The sequence below is a fragment of the Bos grunniens genome, chromosome 13, assembly GCF_055505025.1.
Source record: "Bos grunniens cultivar Pamir isolate PY7600 chromosome 13, Bosgru_T2T1.0, whole genome shotgun sequence".
NCBI classification, from domain to species: Eukaryota; Metazoa; Chordata; class Mammalia; order Artiodactyla; family Bovidae; genus Bos; species Bos grunniens.
In genome coordinates this window covers 4697446-4723675 of record NC_141177.1, presented here as the reverse complement: position 1 = coordinate 4723675, position 26230 = coordinate 4697446, and the positions used below count along the sequence as shown (strand labels likewise).

The 26230-nt window shown below is 52.1% G+C and overlaps 1 protein-coding gene across 28 annotated transcripts in view; it reads left to right on the top strand.

Annotated features, from left to right (window-relative positions):
• Positions 1 to 510: 510 nt before the first annotated feature.
• The window catches only part of BCAS4 (breast carcinoma amplified sequence 4), a 59848-nt gene continuing 34128 nt past the window's right edge, over positions 511 to 26230 (top strand). For 21 of the 28 annotated variants that reach the window (XR_015138888.1, XR_015138887.1, XR_015138877.1 and 18 more), the window contains exons 1-2: positions 3903 to 4064; positions 20940 to 21011. Coding sequence is in view for 13 of the 28 variants with exons in the window: in XM_086331367.1 (XP_086187493.1) it covers positions 3975 to 4064; positions 20940 to 21011 (162 nt within the window). In the remaining 15 variants the exon portion in view is untranslated. Of the gene's footprint in view, positions 849 to 3902; positions 4065 to 10601; positions 10699 to 20939; positions 21012 to 26230 lie in introns of those variants that run through there. The other 7 variants (XM_086331369.1, XM_086331364.1, XM_086331363.1 and 4 more) reach the window with 4 other exon arrangements.

Here is a 26230-nt window from a genome sequence, read left to right as displayed (position 1 = left end):
GTGACCCCATGGGCTGCAGAGTGCCTGGCTTCCCTGTCCCTCATTATCTCCTAGCCGTTGCTCAAATTCATGTCCACTGAGTCAGTGATGCTATCTAACCATCTCATCCTCTCCTTGGCAGCCTCCTTCTCCTTTTGCCTTCAATGTTTCCCGCATCAGAGTCTTTTCCAGGGAAAAGACTGGCTCGTGTTGCCTCTTTGCAACAGGAACCCAAAGTATTGGTGCTTCAGCTTTAGTCCTTCCAATGCATATTCAGTGTTGATATTCTTTACGATTGACTGGTTTAACCTGCTTGCTATCCAAGGGACTCTCAAGAGTCTTCTCCAGCCCAATTGGAAAGCAGTCAATTCTTGGAGCTAATTATAATCCCTGGCAAGTGATTTAACCTCTCCGGGTCTCAGTTTCTTCATCTCGAAAATGGGTATCAGCAGAGTGGCCCTGTCTCCCAGGGTGCGGTGGAGATTCAAGGCAAGCATCTATGTGAAGAGTTTAGAACACCGTCTGGCCCCCAGGAAGTTTTCGCATTCTCAGTGAGGACAGTGGACCTTAGAAATGGGTAGCTGCAGACTCACAGGCCCACAGAGATAACCAGCGCTGGAGCCGCACAGATAGAATCACCTGGGGAATCCTTCCAACCTCCCCAACCCAGGCCACGGTCCCCAGCCCGATTAAATCCCAGTCTCTGGGGAGCGGTCTGGGCATCGGTATTTTTCTGGAAGTCTCCAGGAGTTTTCAACGCGCAGCTGAGTCTGGCAACCACGCTCATCTAGAACTTCGGGTGCCTGAGGCCTGAGTGGACAGAGGTGACCTTGAAAAGACACACACAGGCAACCATTTTGCAGCTGGAGGTGAAGCCAGACGGGGTGGGGGGTGGGAGGCTGGGGGGCCTCGGGGCCCAGCTCGGGGGTGGCTGCGGCGCTCCCTCGGGGGTCGCGGGGCCCGGCGGCCAGGGCACCCTCAGTCCCGGTGGGGAGGGAGCCGGCGGGCAGGAGGCCGGAGCGGCTCGGAGCGCGGCTCGGGCGCCAGGGGGAGCTCGCGGGCGCGCCGCGCCCCCGTCCCCGCAGCTGGTTCAGACTGGTTCGGGCAGGGTGCGGCCCGGCGGGCTGCATTCCAGGCCGCGGGCGCGCCGCCGGCTCCGGGGTCGCCCCGAGCGCCTCCGGGGGGCCGGGGAGACTTGTTTGTAATTGTCTTCTTTGTTTCAAATCATTCATTTGGCCCCGCACGGGGGCTCCTGAGCCCGCCGACACACCCTGGGCTATCCTGGGTATCCTGCGTGCATCACAGGCAACCGCAGAGCTTTCCAGAGTGCCCCCGCCCAGCGCCCCTTCTCCCCAAAGACTCCGACTCCGAAAGCTGGGGTGGGGCTCCGGGCAGCTGCATTTTAAGCAAAATGTTTCTAAGGCATCATTACATTGTGGGGGGGCGGGGGGAAGACTGGAAGCAAAAGTGCCTGTTGGCAAGCCAACTTGGCCCAGGGTAGGAATCCCCATGACGCTTGTGCAGAGCGCGGATCTCTTCCCCCGACACCCCATCTCCAGGAAAAGGGGGTCGGGGTAGGCAGCATTTTTAGCTAACACCCTAGGGTTTTGGTTTTTCTATTTTTTTTCCCTCTCCAATGAGTCATATTGGGCATCTTTAAAGTTTAAATACTGTAACAAGCATCAGCGGAAAAAATAGAACACTAGGAATACATAATTGAAACCCCTCTCGTACCCTCCCGTTTCCTGCCACCCCAAAGTAACCAGTTTCCTGAATGTGGCGCCGCACCCCCGTGCACGGCTTTATACTTTGACTCCATATGTCTGTATCCATAAACAATATATAGTGCGGTTTCGCGTGTTTTAAAAACTTTATGTTAATGGCAGCGTGCCCTACAGAGCCTTCTGCGACTTGCTTCCCGCCCCCCGCCCCTTTTCCTTCTCTTTTTCTTAACATTATGTTTTTGAGATTCCTCCATCAGGGGAAGTTTGCTGCTCTTAGCCTGTTTGGCTAATCTGAAGCCGGTTCCGTGCGCAGGGGTGAGGGTCAGAGCTGGGCTCCTGGCTGTCTTGTGTGATGCAGAAGAGCTCTGGGCATCAGACGCCTCAGGACAGCAATGAATGTCCAAGTACAGGTTCAGTGAGTTTCTATTAAATCCTTTTCCTTAACACCTGAGGCCCAAGTCTTGGCCAAGAATTTTCCAGAATATTCCTCTGGCCCGAAAGCCTGGATATTTGGGCGACGGTGTAAAGCAATTAGCAGTGGACAGCTGTGGAAGGGGGAAGATGGATTACCCAAAAGACACACCAAGCCTACGCTCACGGCCCCCCTACCTAAGCTTGTCGGATAAAATACAAATTCAGATTTAACAGGATGGAGATAAGGGGAATCCTGTATACTTATTTTAGCCCTAAGCCAAGCCCGATTTAAAAAAAAATTAACACTTTAAAAGAAAAATAATCATGGGAAAAATTAGACTGCTAGACCTCTGGATACCTCCTTACATTTTTAAAAACTTGACTCACTAGCAGGTCCGTCTAGTCAAAGCTATGGTTTTTCCAGTAATCATGTATGGATGTGAGAGTTGGACCATAAAGAAGGCTGATCGCTGAAGACTAGATGCTTCTGAACTGTCGTGCTGGAGAAGACTCTTTGAGAGTCCCTTGGACAGCAAGGAGGTCCAACCAGTCAATCCTAAAGGAAATCAACCCTGAATATTCACTGGAAGGACTGAAGCTGAAGCTCCAATACATTGGCCACCTGATGCAAAGAGCTGGAAATGACCCTAATGCTGGGAAGGATTGAAGGCGGGAGGAGAAGGGGACGACAGAGGATGAGATGGTTGGATGGCATCACCGAGTCAATGGACATGAGTTTTGAGCAAGCTCCAGTAGTTGCTGATGGACAGGGAGGCCTGGCGTGCTACAGTCCATGGGGTCGCAAAGACTGAGCGACTGAACAATTTTAGCATTGCTTTGGACCCTACCCTCTTCAGCCTCTAAGGAGTCTAGACTAGCATCTTAGGGGGTGGGGGTCAAATTTAGTATGCTTAAGGATTCCATGTGGAGTTTACTTTAAAATCTGCCCCAGGGAGGAAGAGGATCGCTACACCAGCTTCCCTAACTTTTAGGACTGTCAGCCAGGCGCAAACAAGCTGCTGTCCTAGAAGCGGCCTGGTGGGCGGGGTGATGGGGGAGGGGTGGTCTTTAAATGAAAGGCTCCTCTGAGATAGCTGTTCTCTATCCTGAATGCACGCTGGAACCACCCGGGGAGCTTTACAAACTACTGATGCCCAAGCTCCACCTCCAGAGATTCTGCCTGAATAGGCCTGGGGTGAGGTCTGACTTCCGGGCTTTTAGAAACTTCCCAGTTCAGTTCAGTCGCTCAGTCGTGTCTGACGCTCTGCGACCCAATGGACTGCAGCACGCCAGGCTTCCCTGTCCTTCACCAACTCCCGGAGCTTGCTCAAACTCAAACTCTGAGGAATCGGTGGTGCCCTCCAACCGTCCCATCCCCTGTCCCCTTCTCCTTCCTTCAACAAACTCCCCGGTCCACTCTAAAGTGCTATGGGAGCTGGGACCCGCTGCTCCACTGGATTTCAATGCAACAGGGTAGTCTGTACCCACGGTTCTCAAACTCAGCGGTGTGTTAGAATCACCTGGCGAGCATCAAACCATGCAGATGTCCAGGTTCCAGCCCTAGAGACTGTGTGTGGCCTGGACGTGGGGCGTTTTAAAGGAGCCCCCGGTGATCGCCGTCTGGAAGCGAGTTTGGGACGCTGGTTTGCCAGGTGGTGCGGGGTCCCGGCGCAGGGAGCGCGCGCGCCACTGGGCGGCGCTGCCCACTCGGCCCGGCGCTCCGCTCGGCGCGCAGCGGCCCCGCCTCCGCCAGGCGGGCCCCGGGGCGTGCAGCGGGCCGGGGGCGGGGCTCCGAGGCCGGGACACGGCGTCGGGCTCCCGGGCAGCCTCCGCCGGCCGGACCCTGCAGCGCTCGTGATGCTGCTCGTGGACGCCGATCGGCCGGAGCCCGTGCGCGGCGGGGCGCGCGAGCTCGCGGTCTTCCTGACCCCCGAGCCCAGGGCCGAGGTAGGGGACGTGGCTGGAAGTGGGGGAGGCGGGTCTCGGGGTTGCGGGAGGGGGGACGTCCAGGGCCGCGCGCCCCAGCAGGGGAGTGGACGAATAGGGGTGGGGGTACCCCTGAGCGCTGAGCCCGGCCCTGGGCTTCCCCGCAGCTTTTTCTCGTACCTGGCGCTGGGGCTCCGGGGACGCACGGGGGGCCCCGGGGTTCCTCCTCGGTGGCGCGGTGGCTGCCCAGGGTCACCCAGAGATGCGCGTCAGGTCGCTCCCGCCCCGTCCTCCAGCCAACACGGCTCTCAGGGGCCCAGACTCGCCTCCCATCCTTACCTGAGCATCCCCTCTCCCCTCTCCACCCCCGCTCCTCGCCCTCACCGGCCTCCGCCGGGATGCCAGAGGCAGGCGCGCCGAGAGCCGATGCCTTTTGCAAACCCGGGCCCTCGGGGCGGCCGAGCCCCGGTCCCGCCTCTGCCCGCGCGCTCGGCCTGCTCGGCTCTGAGCTGACGCCAGATTCCCGCAGGAGGCAGGCAGGCTGCGTCTGTGAGGACGCACCCGGCCTCGGTCCGCTTCTGTTGCTAGGAGGAAAAATACCTCATCTCTGGCTGTTCTTGCTGTTTTAAAAGCACAGAATAAAAAGTAGATCTAACGCTGGATTCTTTATTTTCCAGCTGAAGCCAGTATGTTGACAGTGCCATGAAAAAGTTGTTTACCCAAGTTCACCCGGAGTTATTTAGGGCCAGAAAGTCAACCCATTCTCTTTTAAAATCTCAGAAGTGTTACGCAAGTATTTAAAATAAAGAGGAAGCACCTTTTGTCTTTCTCTCGCACTCCAGTTCTGGTTCCCAGAGATAATCATCTTCCACAGTTTGGTGTACATCGTGCCAAGCACATTAAAAATGCATTTACAAATGTAGGCAGGCATGTATACTAACAATTACACCTAATTAGTTTTTACAAAAACCCCGCTTGGTACTAGAATACTGTTCTGCAACTTGCTTTTCGTTATTCAAAATAGCATGGACAAATAGGAAGTGACTTAATGATAAGGCACAAGGTATCTTTTCAGGGTGATGAGAATGTTCTGGAATTACTGCCTATGGTTGCACAACTTTGCGAATTCACTGAAAATCACAGAATTGTACACTTTAAAAGGTTAAATTTTATAGTATGTGAATTCTATCTCAGTTTAAAAAATAGTATGGACATATTTCCATGTCAGAATGTAAGAGCTGTCCAATAGAAATATAATTTGAGCCAAATATGAGCCAATAATTTTATTTTTTTAACGCTTTAAATATTCTAGGAGCCATACAAAAAGGGAGAAGAAACATGTGAAATTGTCAATATATTTTTCCCAGTTTTATGGAGATCTAATTGACATACAATGCTGTAAGGTTAAGATGTACAAGTTTCAATATATTTAAAATAACTATCCAAAATGTCCTTTCAGCATGTCATAAATGTAAAAAGAATTCAATGATATTTTTGTTTTTTTTTATTTTTTTTTCTAATTCAAGGCACACTTATTTTTGGGGACAGTTTGAATAATGAGTAAACTATAGTGCCAGTGAAGTCGCTCAGTCATGTCTGACTCTTTGTGATCCTGAGGACTGTAGCCCACCAGACTCCTCCATCCATGGAATTTTCCACACAAGAATACTGGAGTGGGTTGCCATCTCCTTCTCCATCAATGAGATTTTTACATTTTCTTCTTTGGACTAAGTTTTCAAAACCAGGCTTGGTATATCACGCTTACAACACACCTAGGTGTGGCCCAGCCACATTTTAAGCCTTTAATAGTCGTAACGGTCTTCCCTAGTGGCTCAGCTCATAAAGAATCTGCCTGCAATGTGGGAGACCTGGGTTCGATCCCTGGATTGGGAAGATCCCCTGGAGAAGGGAAAGGCTCCCCACTCCAGTGCTCTGGCCTGGAGAGTTTCACGGACTGTGCAGTCCATGGTGTCGCAAAGAGTCGGACACAGCTGAGCGTCTTTCACTTTCAGTAGTCGTGAGAGGCTGGCGGCTTCCATGCTGGAGAGTGTAGGTCTTCATCGTTCTTCACCTTCCTAGTGTCCTGCCATTACTTAATGTTGTTTAGTTGGCAAGTCGTGTCCAGCTCTTTGTGACCCCATAAACTGCAGCGTGCCAGGCCTCCCTGTCCCTCACCATCTCCCAGAGTTTGCTCAAACTCGTGTCCACTGAGTCAGTGATGCCATCCAACCATCTCTGTTGCCCTCTTTTCTGTCTCTGTTTAGTCTCTCCCAGCATCAGGGTCTTTTCCAGTGAGTTGACTGTTTGCATCAGGTGGCCATAGTATTGGAGCTTCAGGATCAGTCCTTCCAATTAGTATTCAGGGTTGATTTCCTTTAGGATTGACTGGTTTGGTCTCCTTGCTGTCCAAGAGACTCTCAGGGGTCTTCTCCAGCACCACAGTTCGAAAACATCAATTCTTTGGCATTCAGCCTTCTTTATGGTCCAATTCTCACATCCATACATGACTACCATTACATAATAATCCCTCCTATTTTCTGAGCATATACTATGTGCCAGCGGCATGCTGAACTCTGTTCATGGACTGTGTCATCGAATCCTGGCAGTGACCCAGTGGCTAGGATGTTGCTATGTCAGCCTCATAACTGTGAAACCTGAGGCCCTCACCAAATAAGCAACATCCTGTGGATGTCTGGTAATTTCTGAACCACACCCCCAGGCATGGGCATTGAGCCTGTGTACCTGCTTAAGGGTTTAAGTAACCTGAGCGTCTTTCTTGTTCTTTGTCCACCTTACTCTCAGCAGCAAGATGTCATTGTGCCCAGGGCCTCAGCCTCATTTTGTCTGATTAGGGACAGCCTCCAGGAGAAGCTGCATGCATTCACTTCATTTGCTCACTCGGGGCTCTCTCTAACTCAGACATGAGCTGGCTCATGCTCATTTGTAAGGGCTGTAATGAAGAGCCGAACTCCCCGTAGCTCCACGCGGCAATAAAGGCACTTCAGGCTCTTGCTGAAGTTTATTTACCAAAAGAAGCAAAAACGGCCCGGGTGGAGTCACTTGCAGCGTCTACTTAAAGCTTAATTCATTAGCAGTTCCCTCGTGCTGCAGCTGTTTGTAGAGATGGGCAAATGAGCTGGGAAAGGGAAGCCTGGTTTGGGATCAGGCCTGGGTGCCTGGAGCCTCCTGTAGCAGCCCAGTCGGAGTCTCAGACTCTAGTCCTGGGGGTGCCCTGGAGTTCCTAGGGAGGTGGGTCCTTCAACACCTCAAACCCCTGCTGTTTGCTGGGAGTGAACCACACAAGGGCCCCCCACTTTCATGGCCCTACTCTCAGTAAACGTGTAACACACAAAACCTCTGGATTGTGATGAATGCCATGGGGAATGCAGCATGGGTGATGTGGTAGAGAGTATCTGGGAGACTTGGGTGGGGAAAGCCTCTCCAAACCCCTGAGGAATCTGCAGGGAAGAGGGAGCACAGAGATCCAGGAGGCTGAGTAGCAGAGAGACCCCCACTTTGTCTGGGAGTGGTCAGGGAGGGCTTCCCTGAGGCGACATCAGTTTAGGCTGAGCTCTGAAGCATGAATAGGAGTTGACCAGCCTGAGAGGGAGGAGAAAAATGTCCCAGGCAGAGGAAACAGAACTTGCAAAGGCCCTGGGGTGGGATGAAGCATGGTAATCCTGAGGGGAGAAGAACAGCAGGTAGAAGGTGGGGCAGTGGGGCAGGGTGGGGCCAGTGAGAGGACCAGAAAGAGGACTTTGCATTGCCTCCCTGGACGGAGGAGCCGCTGAAGGGCTGCGTGTTGACCAGTTGACCGGGGAACATTTCACTCTTTCTAGGGCTTTTGGGTTTTTCTGTCCAACCAACTTTTTTGTGGTTTACTTTCTCTCTCTTTCTGATTTGAACTTCCTCTTTTGGGGGAACTTTCAGGCAGGGTCTCCGGAATCTGCTTCAAGATGGCAGGGAGAGAAAGAGATGTTTGCCTCTTGGGGGCTCTCCTGGATGGCTGAGTCCTGATACCCATCCAGGGGGGAATTCGTGACAAGACTCAGAGTTCCCTTTGGTTCCTGTGCTGGGATGCAGGACAGGTTTGGCCCACAGATGGGGTTCATGGTCTGCCTGGAAGGAAGTGAAGGACTTCATTTGCTCACACTTGCTCTGCCTGAGTGGGCAGAGGTGAGAGGGGAGAGTTAACCCGTGAATGAGGTCCTGGGCTGCAAACTGGTGGCCCAGGGGCTGAATCCAGAACTCTGATATGATTGGTTCGCTTCACGTAGGGGCTCTTTTTTTGTTGTTGTTTAATCCCTTTTTCCAAAGGGGTTCTTAAATGGAGAATATTCATGAAAAAAAAATCTGAGTTTCCTATTTGTTTAAAATAACGGACAGTCTGGAAATCCTCGGTCCCAGTTTCCTTGTGGTGGTCCCGTTTGCCACGGTCCTCACCCCTCCTTATTGTCTCCCTCTACTGAAGCTGGCATCAGTTACCACTTACCCGTGTGCTTGAACCTGTGACGTTCTATAGTCATGATAAGAGGAGAGGAAACTGTTTCTCCAAACCAGGAGTCTGGACTGAAATAGGAAGACATGAGTTAGCCCCAAATGCCCTTGGGTCTCAAGACAAAATGTAGGAGAGACCGTTTCTTTGTGGAAGCAGAGACTGTTTATTGGGTCCAACCTGTAGGCGCCACGTGCCTCTGGGAACCCTGGCATGTGTCTTATTCTTTTGACCTACTAGTCCCCTTTCTGCACTCATACTTTGGATGTTCAGATTAGAACTCTGTGGGTGGGTTCCAGGGCACAGTCTACTGTGTTTCGAGATATAGTTCTGGGTTAGTTTAGTCCTCTGATCCTTATGGTGGACTTGCTGCGGGCCAGACAGTGTGCCAGGCACAGGGGAGAGGCCAGCGAGATGGATGCAGTGCCTGCCCTCAAGCACAGGAGATGAGCTGGCGAGGAACGATCCTACAGAGTAGCGAATGGTGGTATATGCCCCAGCGGAGACACCTGGGGGCTGTGATGGAGACACACAGGGAGGACTGGAAGGAACCACCAGGCAGAGATCTGGCATTGCGTGTGCGGCTAGAAGCAAGGAAGGATGATGACTCAGGAGGTGCCCGAGTAGGCGGACCTCAGTGATCAAGGAGAGAGTGGGCAGGGCCCAAAGGGAGGAGTCTGGAATTCGATTCTAAGGGGTCATGGATGGAGCTGTGAGCAGAGCCAAGCTGGATGTGAGCAGGAGAAAGACAGGATCAGGTCTGTGGACTTAGTGTAGTGCCAGAACGAGTTGGAGGGGCTGGTGTGGCCGCAGGGGTATCACAGATGTGGACATCCAGGTGGACGAGCTGGCCAGGCTCCCTGAATCAGAGCTTTCGGGGGTGTGAGAGTCAAGGCCAAAGTGGGCGCTTGGAGAAGGGTAGTGTTTCTCAGAAGAAAGTTCATGTTTCCCCAGGCTGAACTGTCCAGCAGTGGAAGGACCCATTCCCGACTCTGAATAGTCTCTTATTACAGGACATCTGGGTTTTGGGGGTGGGTCACCTTGGAACCGTGGCTAAAAGCTCCCAGTCTGCTGATTCTCAGCACTAACCAAGAAGCTTGGAAACAGAGTCCCAAACGTGGGAAGTAACCCTGGTACCCACCCGTGCAGGCTGGTCACGTAGGGATGCTTCTGCACAGCAGACCTCATGGTTGCAGCAGGAGCCGCTCTGAACACACCATTCTGGAGCCAGGGGAGAAAAGAAGATGCCCAGAGGTGTGTGTGGTGTAAATAAAAACTTTAAGGAAACCACTTATTTCATGCTCCTATAAATAAGAGATTAAGATAGACCCGTCTCTAGGGGGTGGGGTGGAGTATGGCCAAGGTGTGAGCCCTGGTGTAGGGCGTGGTCCCCAACCTGCGCCTCACATCGGCCTCATCTGTGATCTCCACCAACAACGAGAACTGCTGCCTGCCTCCCACCCCTGACACCCTCACTTCATTGGAGTGGGCACCTCCTGGGCACTGCAATACTGGAAGCTTTCCAGCAGGATTGAAATGCCCGGGGTGACCAAGACTGATTCGTCTGTTGGAAAGTCCCCGTGGCTGCTGACTGTTGGGGGCACCCAGGAGGCACCCCAGGCCTGGGGATCTGGACTTGTAAGCCCTCTCTGGAGATTCTGATGGTCAGCCTGGTGGGTAGCTCACAGCTCGCCTCCCTGCAAGCGGGACCTGCCACAGGCCTGGGGTGCTGGCTCCCCGCCACTCGCAGAGGGCAGAAAACCCTTCGATCCTGCCTGCTGCGGTGTCTACAGCACCGGCTACTGACTCCTTGCATATCCATTGAAGCAGCATCCTTTGCAGATGTGTGCCCCCCAACCCCACCAGCACCCCTGCCCTGGTCAGGCTGCGTGGTGGGAGGTCAGCTCCAGAGCCACAGGGCCTGGGTTCGGATCTCAGCCCCGCGCCCCCTCTGCCCGTCCTCCCGAGCTGTGGGGTTGGGTGAGGTGATGTGCGCTCGGAGTCTGGCCCACAGTAAGTGGTCTGTGGCATTAGCTGCGATTATCCATTTATTCATTCTGTAGGTGTTTCTGGAACCGGTACTGGGTGTGGACTCCGAACCAGGTGCTGGGAAGTAAGAGTGCAAGGGAGGCGCGCCCACCCGCAGGGCTCTCTGAACAGGTGGGAGTGGGGGTGGGACATGCACTGATAATTCTACTTTGTGTTTGCAGGAGGGTGGTTTCAGCCTCCACTTGTGCAGAAGATGGTGAGTTCTTCTCACTAGCATGACCTCCTGGAGGCCTGGAAGTCCAGGGCTGACTTTCTCTATCTGTGTACATGAGGCCAACCGTAGATCCCAGTTTTTGGTTTGCAAAATATAGTTGCTCCTTGCATGGTCCACATGAGCCCCCGGTTCTCTTAAACTGTTTCAGGATCTGAATTGATTCCTTGGGGCAAATGTGGTGGACATTTGGCCTGTGGGTTCCTCTAAGTGGATTGGAGTTTTGATTTTTAAATAATTGTATTTATTATTTTATTTTTGGCTGTGCTGGGTCTTCATTGCCACACAGGCTTTTCTCGGCTTGTGGCGAGCGGGGGCTCCTCTCGGGCTGTGGTGTGCGGGCTTCTCTTGCGGTGGCTTCTCTGTTGCAGATCACGGATTCTGGGGTGCGTGGGCTTCAACAGTTGCGGTTCCCAGACTCCAGAGCACAGGCTCAGCAATTGTGACACACGGGCTTCATTGCTCCTCGGCATGTGGGATCTTCCTGGATCAGGCTTCCCTGGTGGCTCAGCTGGTAAAGAATCCGCCTGCCATGTGGGAGACCTGGGTTCGAGCCCTGGGTTGGGAAGATCCCCTGGAGAAGGGAAAGGCTACCCACCCCAGTATTCTGGCCTGGAGAATCCCATGGACTGTATGGTCCATAGGGTCACAAATAGTCGGACACGACTGAGCAACTTTCACTTCACTCCTGCATTGGCAGGTGAATTCTTTACCACTGAGCCACTAGAGAAGCCCGGAGTTGATTCTCTTTAAATAGGTTTTGTTTAAAAATAAAAAATGTGCGCACATGGTACAGAATCCAAAGGTCCCTGTGACCGCGTAGGGATGCTTGAGGCGCCGCCCTGCCGGGCTTGGCCTACGGGCCCACGAGGCCCCGCCCCTTGTCCCCGCCCGCGGCCCCGCCCACGTCCCCGCCCCCATCGGCATCTTTCGGTCTTCACTCGCTGTGCCTTAGCTTTACATGCGAGTGCACAGCGAGCGCGCCAGTTGCTTCTAGCCGCCAAACAATCTCATTGTCGGTCTGAATGGTAATTTAGGTAACCGTTCCTCTCCTTTTGCTGTCACAAAGTCTATTACAATGAGTATCTCTGTACTTATATCATTCTGCGTTTGTGCAACTATGTCTGGAGGATAAATACCTCAATGGGGTATTTACAGGGTCCAAGGATACATACTTCTAAAATTTAAGGGGAACGTCCTTGGTGGTCCAGCGTTGGAGAGTCTGCCTTCTGACACAGGGTACTTGGGTTGGATCCCTGGTTAGGGAGCTAAGATCCTACATGCTGCGAGGCAACTGAGCCCGTGTGCCACAGCTAAGACCCAATGCAGCTAAAGATCAATCAATAAATATTAAAAAAATTTTTTTTTCTTTTAGTTGCTGTTGCCAAATTAACCTTTTTGTCAGGGTCATGGCAATAATAGCCCTTCTGGACATTTAGACCTCAAGGTCAAGGGTCCCTTGGGGATGGGAACGCTTACTTGGGCTGCTTTGGGGGCCTGGAGGAAGGAGTTCCCTGTCTCCTTTTTGGGAAGTGGATTATCACCTGATGGGCCAGCCCCTCTGGGTTTGGGATTCCAGCGCAAGGAAGGAGAGTTCCTTCCTTTGCTCTTTCCAGGCCTTCACTCGTGGCTGGCCCCAGCTCCCAGGATCTTTCTGACATCAGTCCAGCCCTTTCATCCTGTGCACGGAGACGAGACTGCTTCTGCTAAAGACCTTTGCTTTCATTGCCGTCTGAAGGGGCCGCCATGAGTGCCTTTGGAGAAGAGGCGGCATTCCTAATTTGCCTGCCCTGGGTGTGGGCAGGCCTCGCAGTCCTTGGGCCGGGCTCACTTTCACCCCCATCCTGCACTCGTGGACTGTGGCCCAGCCTGGCTGGGGGACAGAGGACAAGGTCAGGCGAAGCACCAAGTGTCAAGCAAAAGCTGAACCCACCCCCACCCCCCAGACTTGGTCTGGCTGCACGTGGGTGTCCTCTGGTTGGCCCAGTGATCTGATTTGTAAAATGCTAAGTAGACGCCAGCCCTAAAAAAAGTGGAGTTTTCACATAAAAATCCTAACGTCTGGCTTTTCTAAAAATGTTGTGACAAAAGGTGTAGATCTTCAGCGGCCTTGTCCTGGGCGAGCGGACCTTGTGTTTTCTGGAAGGATTCTCACAGAGAGAGAGAGAGTGTGTGTAAGCAGTGTTATTGTGATATAATTCACAAGGCCTCCCTGTCCATCACCAACTCTTGGAGCTTGCTCAAACTCATGTCTGTCAAGTCAGTGATGCCATCCAACCATCTCATCCTCTGTCATCCCCTTCTCCTCCCGCCCTTAATCTTTCCCAGCATCAGGATCTTTTCTAACGAGTCAGTTCTTCACATCAGGTAGCCAAAGTATTGGACTTTCAGTCCTACCAATGAACACCCAGGACTGATCTCCCTTAGGATGGACTGGTTTGATCTCCCTGCTGTCCAAGAGACTCTCAAGAGTCTTCTCCAACACCATAGTTCAAAAGCATCAATTCTTCAGCGCTCAGCTTTCTTTATGGTCCAAATCTCATATCCATACATAGGACTACTGGAAAAAACATAGCTTTGACTAGATGGACTTTCGTTGCCAAAGTCTCTGCTTTTTAATATTACTATCTAGGTTTGTCACAGCTTTTCTTCCAAGGAGCAAGCATCTTAATTTCATGGCTGCAGTCACCATCTGCAGTGATTTTGGAGGCCAAGAAAATAATCTGTCACTGCTTCCATTGTTTCCCCATCTATTTGCCATGAAGTGATGGGACCCGATGCCATGATCTTAGTTTTTTGAATGTTGAGTTTTCAGCTAGCTTTTTAACTCTTCTCTTTCATTTTCATCAAGAGGCTCTTTAGTTCCTCTTCACTTTCTGCCATAAGGGTGGTATCATCTTCGTATCTGAGGTTATTGATATTTCTCCCGGCAATCTTGATTCCAGCTTGTGCTTCATCCAGCCTGGCAGTTCACATGATGTACTCTGCATATAAGTTAAATGAGCAGGGTGACAGTATACAGCCTTGACGTACTCCTTTTCCAATTTTGAACCAGTCCATTGTTCCATGACCAGTTCTAACTGTTGCTTCTCGACCTGCATACAGATTTCTCAGGAGGCAGGTAAGGTGGTCTAATATTCCCATCTCTTTAAGAATTTTCCACAGTTTGTTGTGACCCACACGGTTAAAGGCTTCAGTAATTTCACTGCTTTTGGTTTATTCATAGGGTTGCACAACTGTCAACCACAATCAGTCTTAAAACACTTTTTTTGTCCCCAGAAGAAACCCTGGCCCTCTTCACTCTCACACCACCAGGAAGCCCCTAGTTTAGTTTCTGCTTCTAAAGATGTGCTTGTTCTGGACATTTCATCGATGTTTGTGTTTTAAAGACTGATAAGCCAGAGGGGTGAAGGCCGCATTCAGCTTGCAGTGAGGCTTGCTTGGCCATCGTTGTTCAGCCGCTCAGTCGTGTCCTTCTCTTTGCGACGCCCTGAACTGCAGCGCACCAGGCTTCCCTGTCCTTCGCCATCTCCCGGAGCTTGACTGTCACAGTGTTTTTTAGCTTTTTAGGTTAGTTGTCAACATTTGCAAATTGGGAGAGTTTGTATAAAGACCTCTATCACCGTTCATCTTGAATAAAACCAGTTTTGGTGCATTCCCACCTGGAATGATCCGCTCAAACCAAGCGGCAGCTGTCCTCTTTAGATGGGGTCAGGGGCCTCTGTTTGCCACAGTCTCCACCCGTCCCTTTTGTCTTCCTGCCTGAGTGTCAGCTGCCATTTATTATGCTGGTGATGCTGCTGTTTCTTAGAGGAAACTAAAAAGTCTCTGTCAAAAGTGGGAAACTGAAATAAGCAATGTGAGGAAAATAGCATCGTAAGCTTGGCTTCCTTCCCTAGTATTCATTTCCTGCCTGGCTTCCGTCTCTTTCTGAGTTTGGAGACCCTAGTGGGTCACAGTCCTCCCCTGTGTGGGTGGAGCATCTTGCCAAGAGTAGCCTAGACAAAGAACTTACCAGACCCTCTTCAGCTTCCAGCTCAAGACAGAGAAAGTCTGAGGAGTTCCCCCCACACACACCCTTTCACATGGAGAAACTGAGGCACAGGGATGGTCAGAGGCATAGTTAGGACCTCGCAGCCAGGAATGGGAGAGCGGGACTCAGGCACCACTCATCGAGGCCGCGGTTCTCGGGCCGTCCCTCTTCCAAGAGAGCACTTTTCCTCCTTCCTCTGGCCTTTTTCTTTTCTCTTCCCTCCCCTCTTTCTTGCAACAAATATTCATTGAGCATTATATTGGTTACCGGTTGCCAGGTAATAAACCACCCCCAACTTCAGTGGATAAAAACGACCCCCAGTTTAGAGTGCATGATTGTGCGGGTTGGCGGGCTCCTCTGAGCCATTCTGTCCTGTGGCCTTGGGTGGGCTGCCTCATGTGGCTGCAGACAGCTGGGGTCCGCGGCAGCCGAAGGTCCAACGTGGCCTCACTCGTGCTGGCAGGCGGGGTGCCTCGGTTCTCCTCCACGGCCTCTCACTCTCCGGGACTGCTCTCCCCCGAGGCCTCTCAGAAGACCAGAACTGCCTGCTGTTGTCTTCCAAGAGGGTGAGCCAGAAGCTGCCGGGCCTCTAGTCTCGGAGTCAAATGTAGAGCAGTGTGTTGCTTCCACATTTTATTGGTCAAAGCAAGTCGCAGGCTAGTTCAGGGGTGGAAAGGAATGATGCTGCCTCCCCATGGGCAGAGGGGCAAGGTCATATTGTGAAAAGACATGGAGAGAGTTGGAAGGCTATCTTAGGAAACACAAGTACCTACTATGTGCCAGGCATTATTTTAGGCCCTAGGGGCACCCAGGTAAATGAAATGAAAACCTCTGTTCACCAGGAGCTTTCATTCTGTTGAGGGAAGATGACAACAAACAAGTGAAATATGTAGTAAATGGTAATACAGGCTAAAGAGAGAGAGAAACTGGCGCAGGATGGGGCATGGCAGGAAAGCCACAGACCAGGGAAGGCCTCACAAAGGAGAAGCATATGGGCACAGGCTGGAAGGAAGGGTGAGATGAGCTTTGCCAGTGACGGCAACAGCAAGTGCAAAGGCCCTGGGGTGAGGACCACGGTTGGCGTGGGTGGTGGGGAGTGAGCAGTCAGTGATGAGGTCATGATGGTGTGGGGCTGGGGAGGCCTCTAGTAGGTGTTTGCTGACTGAGGTGGAAGATACAAAGTTAAGATGTAATCCATGCAATATAAAGTTTACCATTTTAGAGCATACAGTTCAGTGTTTTCAGTATATTCACTATGGTTGTGCATACATCACCACAACCTAATTCCAGAACATCTCCATCACCCAAAAAAGAAATCTCATAGCCATTAGCAACTATTCCCTGCTCCCCTCCCCGACCCCCCACCGATTCCATGGGGAGACAACCACTAACACACTTTCTGTCTCTCTGGATTTGCCGCCTCTGGACATTTCACATAAAAGGAATCGTGTAAGGATTATTTTCAAGGATTATCAACACTGTAGCATGTATTAGAGCTTCATTCTTTTTTATGGCTGAACAGTACTCCACCCTGTGCCCGTGTCACATCTTGTTTGCCCATCCATCAGTTTATGAACATCAAGTTGTTTCTACTTGTGGGCTATTAGGAATAATGTAAAAGGTTTTTTTTGTAAGAACCTCTGTTTTCGGTTCTTTTGGGTACATTGCTGGGTCATAGGGTAACTCTATGTTTAACCTTTAGAGGTTGGTCTCCAAACCAGGCTTGTTTCCAAAACAGCTGCACAACTTCACAGTCCCACCAGCAGGTGCTAAGGGTTGCTTCATATCCTCACCAACATTTGTCACTTGCCATTTTTGTGATCGTGGCCATCCTAGTGGCTGAGAATGGTAGAGTGGAAGATTCTGAGCTGAAGAGGGCTTTGGCTTTAACAGAATCTCTGAGGAACAGATTGAAGGAGAGCAAAAGAGGAAGGAGGGGACTAGTGAGTAACAGGCTACTGCAATGGTCCCAGCAAGGGAGAGTGGTGCCTTGCACCAGAGTGGTTGGATCTGGGGTGTATTGTGAAGGCAGAACTGAGAGGGTTTGCATAGAAGATGGATAGGGTCGGGGGCGGGGGGTGGGAAAGAAAGATGAGCCAAGGATCCTCCCAAGTATTTGGCCTGAGCACCTGGACAGTGGGGTTTCCACTTGTGGCGCTGGAGAAGAACAGATGGCGGAGGATCTTTTTGTGTTTCTTGTGCCAGTCACTGGTGGACAGGGCCAGCCTCTTTTCGGTTTTTGGCACACTCGGCTGGGAAGCTTGGCTTGGCACTTTGGGAGAAATCAGGGGGTGTGGAAGAAGGCAGTAAATGCTGTAATTCACACTTATTAAAAAATGCCCACCTGCCATCCCCACTGGTCAAGCCCTGAATGTCACTTCAAGAGGAACCACTTGCTTCCCTCCCCTCAGAGTGGGACAGTTTCTGCCCGGGGAGTTGCAAAGGATGGTGAGGGCATTCATATTGCTTATGGGCTGGGTTAAAAAGGCATGTGGGTTTCAGCCTGCAGGAATCGTATTTCTGGGGCCCCTTTCTGGGAGAAATTTGTCCGGTGAATGATTTGTGGGGCACAGTGGGGTGGCCGATCCTCCCCTGTTGGTTGGGAATGTCTTAGGGCCTGTTCTTCGCTCAGCTGACCAGGCAGTCAGCAGATCATTTCTTCACTCCCCTCCTGCTGCTTTGTGACCGCCCTGGGCACCAGGCGGAGGCGGTGGGGGGTGAGCGTGGCCGTAGTTGACAGGAAGCATAAGGCGGGCACACCTTCCCCCTCCCCAGAGAGCACCTTGGTCCTTACCAGCTTCTGAAGTCAGAGAGGTCGGATGCTGGCTTCAGGATGTATTAGCTGTGTGACCTTGAACAGATGACTTAAGCTCTCTGATCCTCTGCTTCTCAATTCATAGAAAGGGGGAAATTATGGCACCTGCAGAAGAGAGTTTTTGTGAGAATCAAAGGAGATAATTCATGTGTAGTGATTTGCCACTTCTGTTATCTAGTGAGAGGTTTATTCATGCTTACTGTGTGCCCACACCCTGCTAAAGGACGTAGCCCCAGTGTGAGGTTAACCTAGCAACCCTGCCAAGTGGGTGTGGCCCTTCTTGTCCTGGGTGAGCCAACCCAGATGCCCAGCGGAAGCCACTGGGTTAAGGTCCCCCAGGTGGCAGAGGGAAGATGGGGTTGGAACTAAGGACTGACTTCCTTCCTGAACATGCTTGGAGAGGTCCAGAGCTCTTCCTGTGAGCAAAGAACTGCACGTGTGTCTTGGGAAGAGGCCACCCAGCCAGTGGTCCTTCGTGTCCCTCCAGGCTTCCATCTTCCCAGGCATGTTTGGATTGGGGTGTAGATCATCTGGGGTTTCCCTGGTGGCTCAGACACTAAAGGATCTTCCTGCAGTGCAGGAAACTTGGGTTTGATCCCTGGGTCGGGAAGATCTCCTGGAGAAGGGAATGGCAACCCACTGCAGTATTCTTGCCTGGAGAATCGCATGGACAGAGGAGCCTAGTAGGCTACAGTCCATGGGATGGCAAAGAGTCGGACACGACTGAGCAACTAACACTTTCACTTTTGGGGCTTCCCTAGTGGCTCAGATGGTAAAGAATCTGCCTGCAATGCAGGAGACCTGGGTTTGATCCCTGGGTGGGGAAGATCTCCTGGAGAAGGGAATGGCCACCCACTCCAGTATTCTTGCCTGGAGAACCCCATGGACAGAGGAGCCTGGCGGGCTACAGACTCGACTCGACTCATCTAGACTGTGCTCCCTCACGGATCTGTGCCCTCTCCTGTCTCTCATGCTTTCCTCTGGGTCCGAAGGAACCACCAACCTCCCCGCTCCCAGCTCAGTGGCCTCTCGGCTCCTTTCTCCCTTAGTGCATTCAGGACATTTTTTTAAAACCATGCTTTTGTTTTTGGGGGGTGGGGGGGGCTTCCTGTGTGTTTCCAGCCCCCCTTCCACTGTGGTCCCCTTCCCCTGTCAAGCCTCCCCAAGTCAGGCACAGAAATAGTCCCAGCTGTGAGACGAAGGCTCCAGAGTTTAAAATTGCAGCTCTGTACTATTTATACTCCAGCCGGAAAGAGGTTTTTTTGCGCAGCCGTTTATTTGGTTGTGGTAGCGACAGCCTAGGCTGCAGGCGGCAGCTTCTGCACTGTATAAACATTTCTCTGGGGACAAGTGGGCGCTGAGGGCAGCCTTCAGGTGAGGGGGCAGTGCCAGGCCTGCCCAGAAACGGCTGGGAACACCTCCCTGCAGCGAGCAATTCGGCCTCTTAAACCAGAGAAAGTACTTCATGTTCCAACTGAACTTCCTTCCGAGATGCCTGGTTATTAGGGGGAAAAAAGACAAAAAAGCAGGTATTTTATTTGTCATGAAAATAGTACATGCTTGAGGGGGAAAAGGGTTCAAACTACTCCTTTATGCAAGTGATTGAAGCAGACCCTTCATGTTCTGTTTTGCTTGGCCCATGAAGCATTAAAAAGGAAAAATAATTTTTAAAAATATATGTGCCACTATTTAAAAATCGGGACGTTTTCTATAAAGTTAAAATTTCTGGCTTCTCTTGAAAATGGAAGATTCTGGCAACCCTGGCCTCACGTTTCCTGATTTCTCTGAGTGGCTGGCTGCTCTCAAACTAGGCAAGTGCTTCTTGAGTCACTCCGAGCCCCAGTGGCCTGCTTCATTCATTTGCCTTACTGCATGGTCTTGGTAACTTTTGAGTTTTGGACCCTTCACATGACATAAAATACTCAAAGCTCCCATGTCAGACCGTATTCTCCAGTTCCTACTCCCCAGGGCTAAACACACACTATGAATAGGGTCTCCAGATAAACTACAGGATTCCCCATCAAGTATGAATTTCAGGTAAACAACAAATACTTTTTTGGTGTAAGTGTTGTTGTTTAGTCTCTACGTTGTGCCCAACTCCTTGTGACCCCATGGACTGTTGCCCACCAGGCTCCTCTGTCCATGGGATTTCCCAGGCAAGAATACTGGTGTGGGTAGCCATTTCCTTCTCCAGGGGATCTTCCCGACCCAGGGATTGAACCTGCGTCTCCTGCAGTGGCAGGCGGGTTCTTTACCGCTGAGCCACCAGGGAGCCCAGGGGAAGTATGCTTCCTTGTGTGCGCGCTCAGTTGTGTCCGACTCTGTGACCCCATAGACTAGCCCACCAGGGTCCTCTGTCCATGGGATTTTCCAGGCAAGAATGCTGGAGTGGGTTGCCGTTTCCTATTCCAAGGGATCTTCCCGACCCAGGGATCAAAGCTGCATCTCTGGTGTCTCCTGCATCGGCTAACCCCCTATTTGCAGTTTGGTACATGTCATTCAGGTGGCTCTAGTGGTAAAGAACCCGCCTGCAACGTAGGTGACATAATGAGACTCGGGTTGGATCTCTGGGTCGTGAAGATCCCCTGGTGAAGGAAATGGCAACCCAGTCCAGTATTCTAGCCTGGAGAATCCCACGGACAAAGCAGCCTGGCAGGCTATAGTCCATAGGGTCGCAAAGAGTCGGACACGACTGAATTGACTTAGCATGCACACACATGTCATTCCAGTTGAAATGAGATGGAATGACATTCCATTGTTGAAACATGTACATTTCTCGGTGTTCATACAAGGATAGTTTTATATTCTGCCTCTCTTGCAGCTCACTGTTTCTCTCCATGGTGTTTCTCAGTAGGCATTTTTCGGTGTTGATAAGAGCAGGCTTTGAGGCTGGGGACTCAAACCTACCTGAGAATGTGGGCCCCTTGAGCAGGTTCCCTTACTTCTCTGACCCTCAGTTTCCTTATCTGGACCATGGGTGGTGATAAGGGTCACTTTGTTATCTCCTGTGGGTATTTATTTATCTCCTCTCTTTTGAGAACCGCATGGAGCGGATGGTCCGAAGTGGCTTTAACCAGAGCAGTTAAACAGAGGCGTCCACAGGCATCGAGACTGCCACCAGCACTTCCAGCTTTCAAATGAGGCTAGAGAGGTTTTGAAAAGGGAAAGGAGGTCTGGAGGGAACTGGGCAGATAATCCTAAGATTTAGTTTGCTTAAAAAAAAAAAAGAAAATGAAGGGCGTTTGTCTCCCTGGAAACCACTTGCTAATCTCCAGGATATTGTCTCTTTTCAGGCGAAGGAGGTGGAGGAGACCATCGAGGGGTTGCTCCTCAGGCTGGAAGAGTTTTGCAGCCTGGCTGACATGGTGAGTGCCTGGCTGACATGGTGAGGGCCTGGCTGACATGGTGAGGGCCTGCCTGGGAGGCGCGGGTCGAGGCCCCGGCCAGGCTTCAGGGCCCTCCTGGGCCTCCCTGGGGAGCCATCTTGGAGGTGGCTTAGCGAGCAGGAGGCGTGGGCAGCGGCCGGCCTAGGGAAGCCACCCTCTCCCTCTCCCTCTCTCTCTCCACACAAGGCTCCCCGAGGCGGCCATCTTGTTAACGCCCTTCCCCCCAGACGCTTTCACTCCTTGGAGGAGGCGGGAGCGGGCCACCAGGTGGCGCTCTCGGCCCCGATGCGGGGCGCCGACCGGCGGGGATGCTAAGCCTATATTTAACTTTCCTCGCTCGGCGCCGTTCACCAGGCAAATGTGGAGACAGCCAGGAAATGGCTTCAGGCCTGGGAGGCCCAGGGGGAGCCTCCCGGCCGGGCCCTGGCCCTGGCGGGGCCGGGCATGGAATGCCTTCCTGAATCCTTGGCTGGCTCCGCTGTTGCCTCCTCCCCTGTTGTGTGGAGACGGATCCTCCTGGCTGGAGGGAAGATGGTGCCCTGGGCCAGGAAGACAAGGTCTGCAGGATTGTTGCCAGATAGATGAGGGGCCCTGAGGAGCACTGACAGAATGTTCTGGAAGTTCCCAAGCTTATTAAAGGCACACCAGCAGCCAGGGTTCGTGGCTTCTGCCTGGAGGCCCAAAGGGTTGGGCTCCATATTGGGAGCAGGCCTGCCTCTCCCCGGAGCACTGGAAGCCCAGCTGGGCGCGGCCGTGGGGAAGGGCTCCGGGTGTCTGGAGATGCGGTGGTGAGAGCCCAGAGAGCCACGTTTGTTGAGCATCTGCTTTGTGCCAGACTCCGTCCGGAGCGTGCTTCCCGTGTCCTCCCGTCTCACCTCAGAGCAGCCCTCCATGATGGGTGCAGCTCCATCCCCCGACGCTCGGCACACATCTGAGCGCCTCCCTGCGCCAGCCGCTGGGGACGCTGCAGTGAACCAGGCAACAGACGTTCCCACGAGGACCTGCGTGTGTGTTTCTCTTGAGGGCCGATTTTTTAGTTCAGGTGTGGGTCCAGGTGGGAACCAGGTAACGAGACCGACTTTGAACAGGCTGAGTAGTCGTTTCTTCATCGGAACATCGTTCACCTTCTCCGACTGGTCCCGTGAAGAGGCTGAGAATGCAGAGAGAGACCAATCTGTCTCCCTGCCCCCACCCCCTGTCTCTGATCCCCTAGGTTACCGGGGAAACCGATCTGTGTATCAGCGCTGGCCTGGAGGTGTGTTCCAGGTGCAAATGGGAGGCTTTGTGAAGGGAAAGAGGTTCTAGAAGGAACCAGGCACATAATCCCAAGACTCAGTTTGCTTTAAAAAAAAATATGAGGAGCAGAGGTGTTAAATTGTGCCTGGAAAATTGGGGAGGCTTTGCAGAACAGGTGGTGATTAATTTGGGGTTTGAAAGAGGAACGAGAAGAATTCAGTTGCTGGGAGTGGGGGGTGGGGTGGCAGGCATCCAGGCAGAGGGACTGGTCTGTGGGGGCGGTGTGCTGGGCGCAGCGGACCGATGTGGGCCCCCGCAGCAGGGGGATTGCGAAGGTGGTAGGGACGGGTGATCCTGAGACATCTTTGATCTCAAATCCCAGCCCATCTTCCTCCTGTGATGAGAGACCCACTCTCCACCCATGATGAGAGCTCTGGATGAAAGCCCGCTTGGATAGACAGAGAGGGGCCCAGGCCTTACTAGCCTTACTAGCCTTAAAAACGTCAAGGCTTCCCAAAGCCTGCGTTTGTCTTGACAGGAGGCCCAAGGTTGCATGCAGCATGGAGAAGGTCCTTTCTGAACTCAAAGTCTAGAGATGCATTGATGCAAAGGTTTTAAATACAGAGGTCGCAGGATGACCTGTGGGCCCAATCCTGCCTGCAGACGTGTTGGATGCTTCTGGGAAAAAAGAAAGGAGGACTAAGCGGCTGACATTTATAGAATGTCATGCAAAAAAAAAAAAAAAATGTGGATTTCCAGCTTCTCTTGGAAAAGCAAAGATCTGTCTTCCACTCGCGTCCCCCCACCCCTTGGGTGCTTTTCCTCACCCGGCCAGCATCAGCCGAGCTGGGTAGTGGCTGCCCCCTGTGGAGAGCACACGTGCTTTGCAGCTCGTCACCGTCCCCATGGGAGCCTTCCTGACTCCCCTGCCACCTGCCAGCGGCATCCATCCTGCATGTGTGTCTTTTGTGGTAGAGAAAATTTCTCTGTACTTCGGGCCCTACTGAAAGCAGGCACATAGTAAACAGACCAAGAGAGTCCTGTGTTTTAAGAAATGGAATGGAGTGTACTTCTGTCAAAGTGAAGACTGTTTCCATGTGCTTATATGCAAATAAGCATGTCTACATCATAATAGAATGATGCCTTTGTGGCCCTTGGAGGCGTTGTTTTTGTTTTTTTGCAGTCACTACGAGGAGGCTCTGCACTGATGATATTTAGATTATAGAGATCCTCTCAGTCCCGCCAGCTGATGGTTAGCTTATCCAGTGTGTCTGTGCTCAGGTGTCATGGACTCCATGGTACAGAAAGAGATCTATCCAGCTAGTGGCCCTGGCTTGGGACCTCCTTCTTTCTTCTGATCCAAGCTTCGGACGAGTGGGGACCTGTGGGAGGCAGGCGATGTCCCAGCGTGGAGTGCTGTCCCCTGCTTGGGCCTTTGTGAACACCGATCAGGTTAGAGGTCCCAGAGAGGCTGGTCTCCCTGGTGGCCGTCCAGAGAGAAACACTTCGTTTCTGATGAAATCAGGCTCCTGGAAATGAGAGTCCAGCTTCCAGTCTGTTGAATTAAGTTCTCCGCCAGTCTGTCCCGGATCACTCTTAAGTAACCAGCGTTCACACATGTGCTCACCACCTTTTCTGATCTGGGATATAATGCCTCTTGGCTTCACCCCAAGCTCTGACTCCTCCCAGTGTGAGGCTGTGGCCATGGTATGTCACCTCTCTGTACCTTGATTCCCTCCTCTGTAAAATGGAGATGGTGGTTGGTTCTGAGTATCTGTGGCAGCATCAGACTGCCCCAAAACTTCATGATGTGAAACACCCACCAGTTTATCACGTGGGCCAGGACAGAGCACAGCGGGTATGGTTGGTCTGAGCCAAGTGGCACCTGCTGGGGTGAGGCCGTCCAGGGTGGCTCCTTCCCTCACTTGTCTGATGTCTTAGCTGGGAGGGCTGGGTGGCCGGGGACTAGTTGGCTCAAGTCTCTTCCATACAGCCTCTCCTCGTGGCCACATGGGCTTTCTCGTAGCATGGCAGTCTGGCCTCCCAGAGCCAGCATTCCAACAAACAGAACATAGAGGTATGCTTGGGTATGGCAGTTGACACAGCGTGACTTCTGTCATATCTTACTGGTCAGAGGAGCCACATAGCCTACCCAGACCCAAAGGGAAAGGACATAGACCCCTCTTCTTCATGGAAGGAACGTGCAGAATGTGTGGCCATCTTTCACCCACTGCACATGGTACCCATCTCCAAAGAGTTACCATGAGGAATAGACAAGGCAGGGTGTGCCCTTTACACCCGCTAGAATGACCAGAACGCAAAAGACAGTGGCACGTGTGGGTGAGGGTGTGGGGAGCTGACACTCCCCTTCACTGGCTGGTGGAAATACGCAAAGGGACAGTCACGTGGAACACACAGCTGTTTCTTATAAAGTCAGACATACACTTACCCTGCACCCCAGCAGTTCTAATCCTAGATAATAACCCAAGAAAAGTGAAAACAAGCATTCGGAGACTCGCAGATAAATGTTCATGGCAGCTTTGTCCGTCGTACTCTCAACTGGAAACAACCTAGTATCTGTCAGCAGCTGTTGTTTAGTTGTTCGAGTCTTTTGTGACCCCACAGACTGTAGCCCGCGGATACTCTGTCCATGGAATTTTCCAGGCAAGAATACTGGAGCGGGTTGCCATTTCCTTGTCCAGGGGATCTTCCTGACCCAGGGATGGAACCCATGTGTCTCGCATTGGCAGGCAGATTCTTTACCACTGAGCCATCAGGGAAGCCCCAGTCAGCAGTAGGAACCAGTAAATAGGGAATTCCCTGGCAGTCCAAAGGTTAGCACCCGGTGCTCCCACTGCCAAGGGCTCGGGTTTAATCTCTGGTTGGGGAACTAGGATCCCACAAGCCTTGTGGCATCGCTGAAAAATAAAAAGAATTGAGTAAATAAGCTGTTGTTTATTCATACACTGGGATGCACAGCCGTGGAAGAGAATGACCAGCCATATACAACAACACAGGTGATTCTCACAGACATGCTGTTGAGAGAAAGAAGCTGGACACAGGAGCACTTTCTGTGTGGAGCTCCGTAATCTGAAGTTTAAAAACAGGCAGAACCACTCCCTGTGATGGAAGTCAGATAGAGGTTAGCTTTGGGAGGGTGCTCATGACTGGGAGGAGGCTAGAGGGAGTCTTACAGAGCAAGGGGTGTTCCATGCATTGGTCTGGTTCCACAGATGTAAACACATGTACCAGTTCATCAAGCCGCTGGCTAAGGCCTGGGCTCTTTACTGTGTATCATTTGCACTCAATTAATAATAATTGCTTAGCATGGTGCCTACTATGTCTTAAGTGACCCATGAATAGCAGCTACTGAGGTCATCGGCGTCGTCAATTTCAAAGCACCAGAGGGTCATGCCACCGATGAGTTTATCCACAGAAACTGGATTTGTGAGGCTGCTCAGCTCAGTGCCCTCGGGGCCTTGGGCAGCTTGTCTGGGCCCTCCGAAACCCCAGTGGCCTTGGGCCCACCTTCTGGTGGGGAGCGGACTCTCCCCTCTCTCATGTAAGCGGAGAAAACTTCCTGTTGGCCTCAGCCCAGCAGTTGCATTTGGCATTGGCGTGTGTTCTTAGGTCAAGTGCATTTGGCTCTCCTTTCTGGGCCCTGCCTCGTCCAGGACAGCCGCGTTTGCTCTGTGATAACCCCCTGCATCCGCTGCCCAGACTTCTGGGCTCCGGAGACCAGCTCTGGGGAGTGGAGATGACAGGCTCCCAGGTCCATAATCCTGGCTGGAGGTTCGTCCCAGCAGAGGCTCAGATAGTACTGATTCTTCCCTGCCATCTTTGTTCTTCTGAGCAATAGGCCCAAGCATGAACTCAGATGTCTGTGACGTGATGATGTGAAGTGAGTTGGATGTAAGAAAAGAAATGTGTTCCTTTTCTCCCGCTCCCCTAGAAGATGAAAC